The sequence below is a fragment of the Anguilla rostrata genome, chromosome 5 (genome assembly GCF_018555375.3).
Source record: "Anguilla rostrata isolate EN2019 chromosome 5, ASM1855537v3, whole genome shotgun sequence".
In the NCBI taxonomy this organism is placed as follows: Eukaryota; Metazoa; Chordata; class Actinopteri; order Anguilliformes; family Anguillidae; genus Anguilla; species Anguilla rostrata.
This window is the reverse complement of record NC_057937.1, coordinates 10,411,790-10,428,347: the sequence shown is the minus strand read 5'-3', so window position 1 is coordinate 10,428,347 and position 16,558 is coordinate 10,411,790. Positions and strand designations below refer to the sequence as shown.

Genomic DNA, 16,558 nt, shown 5'->3' with positions numbered 1-16,558 from the left:
CCCTGCCTCTCATGAGTAATACATTTCAGGTTAAATTAGATGGTGAAACATTTGATCCATGGTCCTCGCAGTGAAATTCCCCTCGTGGTGTGAATTGATTGTAAACCCTAATACCAAACATACTCATCAGCAGAGGAGGATGGCAATGACCAAAACCTGCTGACCTTAATGTATTTGTGTGTGTGTGTGTGTGTGTGTGTGTGTGTGTGGGCATGTATTACAATCTTTGTGAGAACCAAATGTCCCCACAAGGATAGAAATAAGAGAAAAATTACGCAAGGTGGGGACCTTTTGCTGGTCCCCACAAGTTCAAGAGGCTGTTTTAGGGTTAGGACTTAGGGTTAGGGTTACAATTATGTTAAGGTTAGGGTTAAGGTTAGGCATGTAATGGTTGGGGTTAGGGTTAGAGGTTACGGAATGAATGTAAATCAATGGGAAGTCACAAGTATAGCAATACGAACATGTATCTGTGTGTGTGTGTGTCTGAAAACAGAGTCACAATGCAGACCTCCATTAAGTCTGTGCCAATGATATATGGTTATGCTATTAGTACCAGCAGGGCTTCATTCTTGTGACCATGTCACATTCTGCCACCCTTAGCCAAAACATGCGTAATGTGTGCTTCTCTAGCTGGTTACATTGGCAGGCATGCAAAAGGACTCCTCTCTCTAAACAAATGTCACAACAGGGCTCAAGGTGACTTATGGGCTGTTAAAGCTTTATAAACTTTATAAACTGAGAGGTCTTCATGAAAAAAGACCACCCGCCTCTTCCGATTGTTTTCTCTCTACCTTTATCACTGCAGCTTAAAAGGACGTAGATTAACGATGAATGACAGCTTTCTTTGCCTAAAAGACTGCGGCAATGGGTTCACCTTTGCTGTAAAACTACTTTTTACAGATTTGACTGTTAATCAGAAGTAAAAAGGCAGTGCCATTTAAAAAAGATGAAAGTGGCCATGTACTTATGTCCTCTCCTAGTGTTTTTACCTGGGTCAAACTCTGAACTCCCCTGTCTGTGAAATAGCTCTTTTAAATAAGAAAACCGCAAAACAAACAAAAAATAAGCTGGGTGGCATATTTTACAAAACATTTAACATTCATTAGGCAGCACTGTGTGAAGGTTACAGTAGCTGTCAGACCTACATGTTTTAATGCAAAGAGAACAATCTTGCACCAAAAAAGTAGCTTCTTTCTGTTGTTTCTACAGAAGGGAGGCAGAAGATCTGCTATCTGCCCATCACTGACAGAAAAATAAACAAATGAAATTCATCAATGTCCACTTTCACTTTCTCTAAGCGATTACTGGCTATTAGCAGTCTGACACATTCATGGGAAGGCTGGAAGGATGGGGGCATGTCAAGACAAGCCTTGTGTATTTAGGTTACACGAGACCTACTTGTACGATAATGGGTTTTTCTGTGATCTCTCGCCTGCTGTTATACGATGTGGTCCGGGTGAGCCCCAAGTCTTGACCCAGTCGTTTCAACTGTGGCTCTCCAGTCCTGAGATCTGCAGAACAGATGTCCCCCTTCTGCATTTCTGCAACCTCTATGACTCGCGATATGAAGGTTACAGCGCATTAACAGTACGATCGCAATCAAAGTCACACAGTTATTTCCTAAAACAATGCGTAGGTTTTGTTAGCCTTTGTGGTACTACATACATATTTGTGCTTTTGGAACTCAAACCCATGACACCAATAAATAATAAACTGAGCAAGTTTTGGTATTTCATTATGCACAGTGATGTTGTGTTCTTTGCTGATGAATCTACACAACAATGCACTGAAAGAAGCTGATAACAATATGAATCTTTACCAAAGCAGGTTTGTGAAAGTCTTAAAGTACCACGCCACAAAGAAACAGTGTCAGTAAGTCAGCAAAAAAACTCAACAGGCCAGATGTTTCAGGCAATAATAGCTTTAGTGCAGGGGCAAACATAATGCAATTTGCTCTTTATTATCTCAATTTTGCGATATAAGCACTTGCACAACTTAAGAAAATGTGGAAACGAATGCAAAGCTCATCTGTTGCATCACAATGGTAATTATGCAAGATCTGCTGCATTTCTCAAGCTCGCTGCTTCCAGTCAGTCTTATACAGCCTGAGTATACCAGATCTGACAGCATTTGCTGAACCAATGTCAACATGACTGTTGTTCATCTTCACTGTCTCCTCTTCAAGTATTTCCTGGAACTTGAGGGGACTTAAGGTATCAGGGAAAACGCCATTTTGTTTTGATAAGCTGCAAGAACGTACATCTCAGTGTTCCAGGAATGCTTCAAGCTGTCCAAAAACGGATGAGGACATGCTGTCAGAAATGCAAACTTTAACCAATCAGCAAAAGGGGGCCGGCCAGTAGGTTTATACAACACATTTTAAAATCACGAGGTACTGGATTATGTCATTCTTGGAGAAAGGATTCTTATCTTCTTGATACTAAGCTATTTTTGTCTGAATGATTCTTCTGGCTTTGTCCTGGGTTTGGCCAGGACCAACTACCCTCCTGACCCCTCTGTTGCGGTGTTGCCAGTCCATTGGTCATGTGACCCCATGGCAGCCACAAGCGAGGCGGTCTCTGCAGATGTGGAGGCCCCATTAGAGGGGGAGTCGGTCTGATGCACATTCTTTGGCTTGTAACAATCAGGAGGAGGTTCACTGTCTTTTTTTTTTTTTTTTTTTAATGGACATCGCAAGCACTGACACCCACATCGGAGTGCAGACTGCAGATATTGCAGCATCAGTGTGGCTAAATTGATACACAGACAGGAAGTTTACGCATTTTCTTTAACCCGGCCTCGCGTCATGCTAGTACACTGAGTTCACCAGATTGCCTCCAGCACCTGCGGTCGCCCTGAGTCCTGATATTCAAAGCAGGAATAGGATGTGAACAATGCCTCCCTGCAGAGAATAACTGCAGCTGGTGATTCACTGTGATCTGAGGAAATGCTGTGTACACTGGGGAACCATCATGGGACACGACTTCCAGTGCTCTGATATTATCGGATGATGAACTGCCATGAATAATAGGAAATTAAATTCCTGTTTCAGTCACTTCAGTGTGTCATTAGCTACCTTTTCCAGAATCACTCCCGTTCATAATGTGAACAGCTGAAATTCTGAAACTGTGCCTGAGTTCAAAGTCGGAGATGGAGAAAAGTGCATTTTCCTCTTTACCACAGCCCCTCTGTGTCATCTCCTTGATGCCCAAGATGCTTAATGTAATGGCAGTCCAATGCTAAACTTGAATTTAACCCGTAAAAAAACTCACCAAAAAAACACTATATATTATCCATACAATATTATTATCGTTTTTTTTGTATGGTCAGGGAAAAATAATCAATCCCGGCTGAATTCAAACCCCAGCATGCTTCATCGCGCAAGCCTTTCAGCTATGTTTTCTTTTCATTAGCATTCGGGTAGTTACACTACCAAAAGCTCCACCGGGGATCCCTTCAAATAAAGTATACGGCCACGGAGCAGCTAATGCTTCGTTGGCGAAAAAAATGAATGTCTCCCCTCTGCCGCGCTGTGACACTCGGCCGACGCCGCGGTCTCTCGGTGACTGGCGTGGCTGGGGTGAAAAACTCATATCCCCATGGCGATCGCAAATTAGCAAGCGGCGCTCACGGCTGCTCACGAGGCTGTCTGCGAGCCTTTGGCTCTGCGCCTGATGCAGCCGACTTATTGTTACATGAGTGAAAGGTCACTTAGGCTTTTCCCCTGCTAAATGATTGGCTCTTTATTTTTGTGCGTATCTAAATGGAGAATTTTCTGGACCATTGATCAAAGTTTTTTTTTTTTTTTTTTTTTTTTTTCTTTTTTTTGTTGCATGAACTGTCAAGAAAGCATTTAGTTGGACATGGCTGGGCACCAATATGGAAGCTTCACCTTAAAATTGTGAATTCTAAAGTATTTTGTTGTTTTCTTTTCTTCATAGTAAAATGCTTTGTGCCCGTTGGAATGTATTGTCTGAGAATGCATCTGCCAAGTTTAAGAATCTCTGTAAAAAGGGTAGAAAAATACCCAAACCAACTTCACTGTACAATGCAGCGTTGGGAAATACGACATGAAATACGCATATTTCTTGAAACTGAGAGGCACTAATACTTTATAAGGCCACATGTGCTTTGGGTTTAAGAATAATTGTTGCAGAAATATTCATGACTAAATGTAAAGAAAAATATTCCCTGAGCAGATAAAAAACAGATTACAAATTTAAGAGCTCTGGTTGCTTGAAACATGTCCCACCTATGTTACTGGAATTTCGAACAAATTAATCATAATTATATTACTACAGTATGATGACTCTTGGGATTAAAAAGGCCTAAAATAACAAGAATATTAAGTCTACATTTGGACATGCTACCTAAGGAATAATGCAGAAGCATGCACTCTCTCTCTCTGTCTGTTACACACACACACAGAGGTATTCTTGCTTTTGTCAACCTGTCAGCAATGCACTACATATGGAGCCATTTAAAGTAATTGTAATCCTTACGATTTAACTCCATAAAAGATATTGTTCACATAGATGCTTGGCAAGTAATTCACTCAGGTCCAAAATATTGAGGGGAAAATTCAAGCAAAGCTATGTGTCAGGGCATTAGGGAATGTGCATGCAGTATGGGGGGGGTGGGGGGGGGTGGGCTAAATGCATTACAGCAAATAATATAATTTCCATTACCCAATGCATAATTTAGAGCAGATTCAATGTAACTTGTCAACTGCAATTAAATGTTATTTCCTATGCTGAGAACTTCTTATGTTTCTTTCCACAGCAGAGGGTCAGGTAAGGGCAAGCAATCCATCTAACAGCCTGTGGAGACCTGATAGATGATGGATTTACAATCTTAGGCCACACTACTGAGGAAGGAGAGAGGGCAGTCTGGGACATAATTTTTTTTTTTTGCTCCTGGAGTTCCATTTCCTGGAGATGAATTTTCTCTGCCAGGTGCACAAATGGCATCATTATGTCCACACCAACAACAAGCTGTCTGGCATCATTGTGATATGCAGTTTCGGAATTGCATCATAATCACAGGCAATGTTGAGGGGTTTGTTAGCAACTATGCACGTGATGACAGCTAATATGCAGGAACTACCATTGTTAGTGCAATATGTGCAATTTGAATACATTAACTGGTAAAAAAATGTATAGTGTGCATAACAAATTAGTAGTGAATGCAGATGCTAATTTATCATTTTACAGAAGGATGGTATAAAAGTACACATTCAATTGAAAGAGATTTGTGGAATTTATTAAATTATTATTTAAACCAACATAAACTGTAATTCGTTATGTCATTCTGCAAACCTAAGCAATAAATAAATAAATAAATAAGACACTTGGAAACAACTAATGAAAAATGAAATTATTGCTTTATTCCCAAGATTTTATGTGCATATGAAATTACTCAATATACATAACAGGTTCTACACTATTTTAAATCGCTTGTATTGAAAATCCTATCATCTGGAACAAGAATATATGGATCCAAGTATGTTATCTTGCAAATGGCAGTCACTGGGATGAGGGTGAGGTTTCTTCAGTATTTCAAAATCCCTATTAGGTTTTTCAACAGCAGAGAATGCTGCTTCACATTGCCTTTGACTTGGTGTTCCAAATACATGGATTTGATTGCTTCCTTCCCCCTCCCCTAAGCAGGAACCCTGACAATTCCTGGCATTTCTATAATCCGTCCTCAGTAAAAATGTGCCCACAGATTTTTCATTGAACGTTACATTTCCACAGTTTTAGGCATATACCTGAACATCTAGCTTAATAACAAACGCGCATGTATACGTTATTTGTTACGCCAATATATTTCCCAAACACACCTGCAGTCTATGCATTAAAACGTGGGATGATTAGTTCTCTTTTTCAAATCTTGACAGCCACACTCCGTAATGATGCAAGTAGCTACTCCATCTGCCCACCACGCTTTTGCAGTAGATTTGTGTGGGTGCTGCTGGGGACTTGAGCACATGTGTTTAACTACTTGCTACCGAAATCCACTGATTTAAATGGTAAACTACTTCATTTTTTTTTTTATACACACGAAACGCCTATTCACGTATTTCCTATTTCGCCTAGGCGGAGGACTGCCCTAGTTTTAGATTTGAAAAGCGCCGGTTTATAATTAGCAAAAAAGAAAAATATAATGTCCAACATTAATTTCACAGCAATGACTGCACATTTGTACACGAAACGCCCCCACTAATCGAGAAGTTTGCTCAGAGTATTAATTTCACCGCAATGTCAGCACATTTTGTAAATGAAACGCCCCCACTCAAAGAAAAGTTAGCTCAAGTGATGATCGCAGACCACGGATCCGGTGGTATTTTATAATAAATGAAATAGCACGTTATTTATAAACTTTATCATTAATAAAGAACCATTAAAGGCAGAATGTTGATGCTCAAGACCCAACGCACTGCGATGCTTGCAGCCTACCCAAGTACACAGCATTTGGTCCCACTCTGGAAAGTGAAACTGGACCATCTACTATCCATTGAGAGTTTAATTAACAGTGGACATTTTACAGTGTAGTCTAGCATTAAAGGGGGATGTGTACAAAAAAACTGAGTATCTTAGACGATGAAAGTCACGTGTTGGAGATTATCTCTCGCCTCTTTTTCTAAATCTTCTCCAGAACAGCGCACCCGCACATTCGTGCTATGACCCAGTGACACCTGCCTCCTCCTATTCAAATCATGCTCCCTCAATATTTCCCCCTCTGTCTGCTTTATCTGTGTCGTGCATGTTATTAACAGGTACACCAGGGACAAACTGCTTTTGTTAATCTAAATTCACTGTCAGGCAGAAAATCTTATGTGAGCGCCAAAAACAACATGAATGCATTTAGGCTAAATAAGGATGGTTAGAGTGCTTAGTATGGTGTGCCTTAACTAGCCTACTATAAATGTAAATATTCTCATCCACATACGTAAAAAAAAAAAAAAAGACTTTGCCTTTGAAAAAAAAAAAAACAGCGGTGATGTATTTGTAGTCTCAAAAGTTTCAGTAATCTATATTGTATGTGACATACATTTCTTTTCAAACAAACCCCATAGAAAAATCTAATACATACCTTGATATCTCCTTCATCTTGATCATACTCATAATAATCATGGACTGATTCAACAGCGATGTTTGTATAAAGGCATACGGTATAGACCAGAAAAAGAGATAATCCCCAATGGTTCATTTTCTACAGTCTCAGATATCCGAGGCAAATCAGGCTGGCAATAATTCCTCCTTCAATTTTGACGCTTCTTGGGTTATTCAGTTTCTCAAGCGTAGTTCTCCGGACAAATTAAAATTCAAGAAGGTATCCCGAGGTTTTTTTTTCCAAGAGTAGACGCTCATTAAATAATTCTGATCTTGCAGTAATAATCGTGACCTCGACGTATTCGTTTGTGAAATGAGACGTTTAAAAGTCAAGCGTTTCACGTGTTTGCTGGAACGAGACTTCCAAAACAGCACTAGACATCCAGTCGGCAAAAACTTCAGATGGCGTGAAAGTGCACAGAGCGGAGAATGGCATGTTTAATGCAATTTCACGGTGTCCCTGGCCTGCCTTCTCCTCCCCCTTTTTGGGTCTGGTCTGAGCAGGATTGCTGCTACTTACTATTTATACAAAGCAGGAGGTTTGCGGGGAAAGAAATATGAGTTCGGACACGTGCGCCTTCTCCAGGAGATGTTTTTACACAAATCTCTTGCTGTTATACAAACATGGAGCGTAATTGGGTCTGAGTTGTGTATTCGCATAGTTATGGTCGTGTGCAATTGGATACACATGTGATATCTGCTCATAACGTTTGAACATTCGAAAGCATATATCAGGGTAGGCTATGGCTTACTTATTTAAAGGCATATTAAAGTTCCTGGTTAATTTGGCCCTGACAATTGCTCGTCACTGTTATTTAAACTACTTACGCATTCCATACTTTTATAGTAATTTCAGTTTGGAACTCGGGGTCGTTTTACTGAGAACTTCTTGACATCATACTTGGCCTGCATGTTCCATTCTTTCAGCGCACTGTTATGGCGTTGCAGTGTTTCCATTAGCTCGTGCATTGCTGTGCGCGCTCACCTGCCTCTTTGACAGACCTCTCATAATTATTAATTCAAGCGAGTTCAAGAAAATTCAACCTCTTGGATCAAAGGTTGGAACACTGTTCTTAATTCTCCTTGTTACCATCCAACACATAATGTAACTGAGGCACAGCAGACTTATGATGCCGTTAAATACTAACATTGAACAGGGAATGCACATTGGGGATAATTAACTTCTCAAGAGTGTTCACACACCCCTACTGCAGAAACCAAATAGCTGGACTGCTAGTATATCTGGTGACGAATGGAGCATTTGATGACGTGATCTTGCTTCACATCAATAATGATTAGTCAGAACAGCAGAGCCAGCCTATTAAAGAGATTATGTTTTATTGTATTCTTTCAAAGGCACATCAGTGATAAACCCCATCACCTCTGTGCAGTTGACCATTGGCTTTGCCTGGTCATGCTTGGGTTGCTCAATAAATGGACTTACACGCTTGAGTAGGATTCAGTCAGTCTGTCCTCCAGTGACATTGGGTTAAGGGGGTGCAACAGGGTCGAGCTGGTTTAATGTTCTGATTTCAGCTTCATATATGTTAAATGATAGACCTTTATCACAAGGTCTGAAATACATGAACATGTATGAATGCAACATGTGGGTGTGCCCTATTCACTTACTATACTCACTGATCACTGCTTACTAACCTGTAAAGTTTTTCACCTCTGAAGACATGCTGCCAAAATAAATCAATATGTGACTGAATAAATCGGGTGGCCTACATTTTCAATCTCGCCTGCATTGTTGTGGTAATTCAAAACATAAGTTTACAGCTTCTTGTTAAAATAGTTCAAGACTATAAAATTCTCTCCTGTATTGTAACGTGTGCTTGGGTGCAGTGTGAAAGATTTTATTTGCAAATATGTCATCTTTACAGCCTCTTCACATGTGGTCTTGATGCTTTTATATTGTGCATCTAGAAATACTGAGTACCCCTAAATTTCATCCTTAATTTGCTCATTTAAACACACTGGTGATGCATTTGAATTAATGAAACATTCATCACTAAAGAATTTCCATGATGCCATGCATTTTCCAGAATTTTTTTTGTTTTTGTAAAGAACAGACTTATAAACCCTTTTTTGGAAGTAGTTGCTCGCCATTAAGGGCAAAGCATTTTCACTTTTCAACTGAATCTTAGCACTACACCTGAACATTGCATTACAGAATTATTAGAAGTAATGGCACCATAGAAGAGCATCACTTGCTACTTGATATCATGTTTTTTGGTCTGCTAATGAGGAATAGCACTACGAAAGATTTATTGAACCTGTCTCACAGCCAAGGACATTCTGCTTATCTAGTAGTTCTTGGTTGGTGGTCTGTGAACCACTTGTTTTTTGTGAGACTCATAAAGGTCAATTAGCTTCCTTAATTTTATTTTATTTTTTTAAAGGAACTAATTATTAAGATTATTGAATAATCCCATAATGATAAAACAAAATGGGTGCAAACATGGAGTCTCCTGCCTGCCCATATTGTCCTATGTGACCCATCAGGGATTACCTGAATCACTTGAGTAAAAGATGACACACATTGGCAGGTATCTGCCTTGCTGGACTAAATTGCATCGCATTTTCTTTTCAACATTAAAATATTTTTCTTTTTCTTTTGTTTCTGTGTCGATGAGTTAATAATTTCAGAATATACAGTATGCTTGACCATGTATAGTTTGTACAAACACATCAACATAGTGTTTTCAGCAAGGCTGGGACACCAATGGGGGGGGGGGGGGCAAAGACAGACCATGACATGGCACTATTCAGAGTATTCTAGAACATGCCACCAAATCGGACTTCCGCCTGTGGAAGGGAACACCCATGCTAACAGATGTTCTGAGCTGATCTTGCTAACTGCTGCTGTCTCACAGAAACACGTTGCGGCTTTAATGAGTCACAAGTCAAGGCTGCCATCTAAAACCTGTCAGGATGCGTGGGCAGTTCTTGTTTTTGTGTGTTTGTTTCAGGGAATTCACTTACATGAAATTTTTTTATCATAATGAGCATATTTTCAAAAGTATTTTGTCAAGATGACTCACCACTTCTAGGGTAGTACATTTTCATACCTTGTGGTTCTTCCATTTGCATGGAGCATATGGGTCACCGAGTCCAATAAAAAGCGTCATTACACTAATTATATGCAAACGTATAAACAGTACACTTATTTGGTTGCCATATGCCGGTGTTCTGAATTGGAATTCCACAGGTTTTGGCGGTGAGGATTACTCATTACGCCACAAAGGGTCGTGTGCTCATCCGTGAAGCAGTTCAAGTCTTTCCTCGCACTCTCTCAGCTGACTTGACTGGCCTCTTCCTGCCAGAGAGAGAGAGAGGTTGTGCTCCCACCTCAGCAAACTCCAGAAACAAAAAAACGAGGAGGCTGGAGCGTCACATGTTGTTAAACACAAGTGCAAGTCAATGCGGGCCCTAAAGGAAGCGTTCGCGGAGGAATGTGCGTGAGGGTCCTTGCGTGATCCTAAACCAGTGAAGCCAGACCCCCCTCTCCCTCTCCCATCTGGGGATGTATGCACAGCTTGGGCTCTCTGGTAGGAATTGCCCTGATGGAACCGCACCATAATGGAAGGTGCCATGCAAGACGACCGACAGCCTCTTTGTTTCGAGACTGGTGGCCCCTGTTAAAGGTGGAATTTGTGGCATCCCCCATGCTTTGAAAACATCTTGGGTCATCCTGATTTCAGTGTGCATAAAGGGGGAGGGAGGGTGGGGGGTGAAGGGAGAATCAGGATGGGGGGTAGGTGACTTATTTTTCTGCTACAGTTACCTCAGTCCAGAGAATATAGTGCTCTAACATAGAACTCTACAACATTTATAAAAGCAGGTACAATAAGCAAGGCTCAACCAGTGTTTTGAGATTTGAGAAGGAGAAAGAATGGTGATAGAAAGCAAATCAGTTTAGTTAAAAGCTTTTACAGCAGATACAGAGATGTTGCCACACACACACAGTGAAATGTGCATCTCAGTCCCATATCAATATCTGAATAAATGAAACCTATTAAAGGTTTTAACTGAATTTGATCGTATTCACTCAACCAGTAAAAAATGTGTGGATTCATTACATTTTATGAAAGAAGAAAAAAAAAAAAAACATGGTATGATACTTACATAGAATGACATACAGACAAGAAAAACAATAAAAAGTGTGTTCCTTTGAATGCCTCTGGGGTATAGAACCTAGTCCATGCAAGCTTGCCATCCTGCCATCTATTATAAGGCAGAGTATTAACACAAATGTAAGTTTTATGTTTGGGTACTGACTGTGTTCAGTTACAGGAGCCAAAGACTGGATACGTCATAATCCAAAGACACATTTAAAAACACGTATATGTTGCGGTTGCTTAACAAGCTGCTCGTATCCGAGGTTCTGTGCATCTTCACTTAAACTACAACTGCCACATGTTTGTTTCAACTCTGAGAAGCCATGGCCTTGAGCAGCCTTTAAGCCGCGGTGTGCTTTAAAAGCATGATAGTAAAACCATGTGTTCCTAAAAAAGACAAATGTCGAGGCACAAGGACCTGCTCACAGTTTCCCCTGCCTTCCACTCACTGCCCTATAGTACACTGGTTTTTTCTGTAACAGGCTGAGCAGGCCCAACATATTGCCTCAGACTATTTCAATTAGGAGAGTGGATAAACTGAGTGGGCATCAAGACAGATTTTTTGCATCGCCTTTCCACCCGGAGCTCACAGTGCTGTGTGGCTTTTTTAGTTTTTCAGCGCTAAAACTGGGAGTGTTGCCTGTAAGCTAATCTGCCGAGGAGGAAAACGCGTGCGAAGCCTGAGATAAGAATGGTTTGAGGCTCCCTTTGTCGGAATGCCGACACCAAGAGCAATTATTTATACAAACACGCAAACACAAACTGTGTGTGGGCTGGGATTATGCTGGAAGACTTTGCGCAGCCAAGAGCGTTCGTATTTAGAGAACCTTGTCTGGCCTCGTATGAGAAATAAATAAACAAATTAATTAAATCTCGCGCACACTAATATACACTGTAAAATGTAATATTTAAACACAGCTTCATTTAAACCACAAAAACTGCCCGTGTTAGTATTATAAATCACTTATTGCAGGACTCATGTGAGTTAAGTTATGTAGAATGATTTTTAGTAAGCATTCTTTTTGTGCAGTCTGTTGTATATATTGGCCTATATTCAAATTTTATTAATTCAGTTCTGGATTACATATTGCACAGTACTTTGAGAAATGTTTATTATTTTTTATTATTATTCCAAAGGGAGTTTATTTTTCCAGTGCAGGGGGAAAATAGGTTAACCTTCAGCTTAAACTTTTATCAAGTAGACATTAGTGTACTGCATATTCAGGCATACTGTCAGTGTGAAATCCTTACTGTGGGGGACCTTTGTCCAACCAGTAGTGACTGATGTGCACTCTATAGTCTCACTCTGCCAACAGTAAGCCTTAAGCTTCGAATGCCTGTTCAAGTCTGTTCAATTCAACTTTAAACAAGAAAAGAGAAAACCAGAAGAGTAAGGACTCTCAGTGTGATCTCAGCCCTGTCAAAACATATTTTCCCGAGGGGAGTGGTGAATGTGACAAAATGGCACCTTTCACTATGTCAGCCAAGTACAAAAGTAATCATGCATCTGAAAAGCACTCGACATTCGGTTTGCCATGACACTGAAATAAAATGGGAAACATTTCTCTGTAAGCATCGAAACAGTGAATTTATAGGTCCTTGCCTGATGTTGCATTTGACCCACATGTCATTGTTGCATTCTCTGAACAAACTGCCACCAGTCTGCTTCCTCCAATACAGCAGACAGATGAAGTGTCCCATTCTCGGCAGTGCATAAGATTGATGGATTCCTCTGTTGCCTGGTCTCAGTCGTATGGTAATAACTCCTTCGAGGAAGTTTATGTTAGGAGTGCTGAAGGAGTCTCCCAGTTTACCGAAAACACAACCATTGCAGAAAATACATCTGCTCTCTTTTGACAGTCACTTCTGATTTTGCTATGTCTCTGATTTTTTTTTTTTTTTTTCAAAATGCCATCACCAGCCAGTTTCCCTAAAAATAGATTCTGTGCATACTCATTTTATTTTTTTCTTCATTTTTTTTCCATTTATAATTAATAATATGGATCAACTCGAAAGTATTTATTGTCCACGGGAGAGCAGACCACATATGCATAATACTGAATTAGCAAATTTGCCCAAATAAATATGTCTCACAAACTGATGCTCAGGAGAAATCGGTTTGAAACCATCAAAGAATGCCTTGGTGTTTTTTGGAACCAAACGCATCGCGAGATCTTTAAAACTTCAGAAAAGTGTTGCAACTTTCAACTTTTGGCTTCGGCTGAATAAATATTCTGCTCTGCGCTCGACAGAGTAATTGTTCATTCTCAGACTTAAGTCGTGTCTCCTAAATGATTTGTGGGGACTGCGAAACTCTCGCTAATGAGGCATAAAAGGCCGTGTTGTGTATATAAGTTTAAGGAATTATGTATTATTAATAGAAAGGGCTTAGGAGTGCACACATGGTTCCTTGCAGGTCATTCCTTTAAATGTTATACTTTAGCTTAAGATCCTTGACAACTGACCTGCCCCAGGGCATGTTTGATTGCGCGGCCTTAGAGGGGTCATTATCTAGTAGAGCGCGCTCCCATAGCCTTCGCTTTTGTTTACGTTATCAGGGCGCATGGCGTGGCAGGCTTTGAGTTTGGCAGCCAGGTGAAACGCATCACCTCTTTCCTGACACTGAGAGAGAGAGAGAGAGAGGGCAAAATAAAGTGGTATCTTTTTGGCGTGCTTTGCTGCCGTTTAAGGGGAATTATAACGTCAGCCTGAACGTAAATACATTTCTGCTCTAAAGAGGGTTAGTAGGCGGCAGAGCTGCCATGGTGGGGGTTCGGGGGGCGGGGGGAGGGAGAGTCAAACCAGATTATAGCCCTCAACAGGGTTCACAATGGCAGAAATATTACTCCTGTGCTCGCGCATTCACTCTTGTGTACTTTTATTTTGCAGCCTTGGGACTGGGTTTGATTAGCGACTGTAGCAAAAGCATTGCCTCCGAGGATTTGAGCTACATATCAGCCTCGATTCATACCTACCTTTTCCCTTAACTTAGTCAGTGGCAAGCAAATTATGGCTGCTTGCTAAGAGTGAACACGTACTCATTAACTAAGCATTCAGCTGGGAGCCAGAGAACGACTGGTGACTAAATCCATTGATTTTCATTTTCAATGGCACACATTGCCTCAAAGACATGCAGAGGCTCAGACTTCTTACATGATATACTGTGGAAATGTGTATTTCTGTCAATCACTAAGAGACATGAAGTATGGATACAAGCACTGGACTTCTTTTGACTCAAAGGCAGAGGCTGAACTGCTGCCTCACAGCGCATGGAACATGATACTAGGTGTATCAGAAGGGGTCACGTTCAGCCTTGACTATGGCGGAGATGAGGCGGACTAACTGACCTTGCACAATCAAACGGGGAGTTACTGCATCGCAATGTGTGTGAGGTCACAGTGAGGTCATGAGCAGATTTAGTCCTTCGATCTACCGGAGTGATTAGAACGCTGTAAAACCGCGTGTTCAAGAATTTCCGAGAACGCGCAGTTGTATTTCTTTCGACAAAAACAGCCTCCTCAAAGCCCTTGTAAATTCCTAAAATATCTTGAGGAAATTGTGTAATTTTGATACTTGGAAATAGAGTTAAAGACTTTGCGTGCATGCAGCCTCAAGAGCACTTATTTAGGTTGAAACCAGGTTTGCGAAGGCAGCCAGCCGCTCAGCTTCCTCGTGTTTTCATGGCATTGTTACACTGAGTGCGCGCTCTGAGTAAATAGATTTTACGATGACACGTTGCCTTCGCCTAAGGATAAACTGGGCTGTAAGGACATCTAATTTATAACTTTCTGGGTCAAAAGCTATTGTGAACGCGTCCCACGGTAACAACCTAAATCAACAGCGAGGGCCCGGCATGAAGAGCCAACTCATAAAGGTGGATTCGAATTACGAAAAGACTGTTATTTGTGTCACCAACTTAAAAAGATCTCCCAATTGGGGAGACATCCATGACATCTCAGTGGCTGGATTTCCAGCCCCCCCCCCTTCAAAAGGAAATTCCTTGTGGCGCTAACCTTTCGGGGTCAGGGGATGATGCGGACGAGTTCTGTAACGCTGAAGGGTGACCTCAGCTTACTTTTAACCCAAACAAACCCACCAACATGATGCACCAATCCCAGCCACACACACACACGCACACACACAGGTCTGAACTGCTTAACACTCCACCTCTCAGTACTGTGCAAGTGTTTTCAGTGTACAGTTTTAGATGACATTCTTTATGTTTAATTAAAATTCTGTGCTCATATTATGATCATTTTTATTATGTTTTAATTAAATTAAATATTGGCTTTGTGATGGATGCATCTAGTCTTATAAAGATGAATGAGAAAACATAGATTGACATTGCATTGGATCAATCAATCCAGTAACGAAACGAAAGTCCATCTTGTTGGGTATGTATGAGATCTGTGTAAATGTAAATCTTGCCAATAAGTACAGAAGGCAACACTGTGCTTTTCCATTAGACCTCAAGGGAGCTCTCAGGTATTCTGTTTGTTATAACTTTTAAAAAATGTAAAATTATATGTACAGTATGTAAAATCATAAAAAATAAAGACATGTCCTCAGCTTTCCCTGGGTTGCTTGGGCAACAGGAATGTTGGAATATGAAATGACCTTCAAAATCGAAAAAATGCAGTTGCCAAAAAATGTTCTCATAGCAAAGTGCACCACAGGACGGGAATGCCAATAAAACGTCAGCCAGGAGACTTTCTTGGCCCGGTTTCTTGTATTTACACATCCGACAACTCGATACTGTTTGTCCACTACCGTCCCGTCCAGAATGCAGTCGAGCCGAAGGATGGCAAATTAAACGACAGCTGTGTAAGCAACGGTGACCATTCGAAGCTCCACAGATTGACGGCTTCCTACGGTCAAGGGATGGACACATTTATTTAAACTTCATTAAGCGGCCAACCTGGATTTCCAGTCACACAATGAAGGCCAAAGCGTATGTAATTCAGTTTGACTCTGTAAGGACTATCTATCACAGGGTTCCATATTGTCAAACCGCAAGTGTCTTAAACATTAAATTTGAGCAATACAATTCAAGCCATCATTTCTTTAAGAACTTATTCAGTAAAAAGAAAGGGTTCCACTTACCCTGTACGTCACACAAAAATATGCAATTTAAAAATAAAAAAAAGGACACATGCATTGGCGATAAAGGGAAGAAACGCCTTCACTGGGAATTAATATTTGATCACAAAGATGGTGTCGTCTGCAATGCAGTTTCCCTGTCTTTGCACTGGGACTGGGGCATGCCCACTTCAGGACAGGTATTCAGCAGAACCAAGGGACAAGATGACATGTTGCTCG

The 16,558-nt window shown here is 40.8% G+C and overlaps 1 protein-coding gene across 1 annotated transcript in view; it reads right to left on the bottom strand.

The window, feature by feature from the left end:
• vegfc (vascular endothelial growth factor c) overlaps positions 1-7,632 on the bottom strand; it is a 35,723-nt gene extending 28,091 nt beyond the window's left edge. The window contains exon 1 of the mRNA XM_064335079.1: positions 7,096-7,632. Coding sequence (XP_064191149.1) covers positions 7,096-7,212 — 117 coding nt within the window. The 5' untranslated portion in view covers positions 7,213-7,632. The remainder of the gene's footprint in view (positions 1-7,095) is intronic.
• Positions 7,633-16,558: the final 8,926 nt, after the last annotated feature.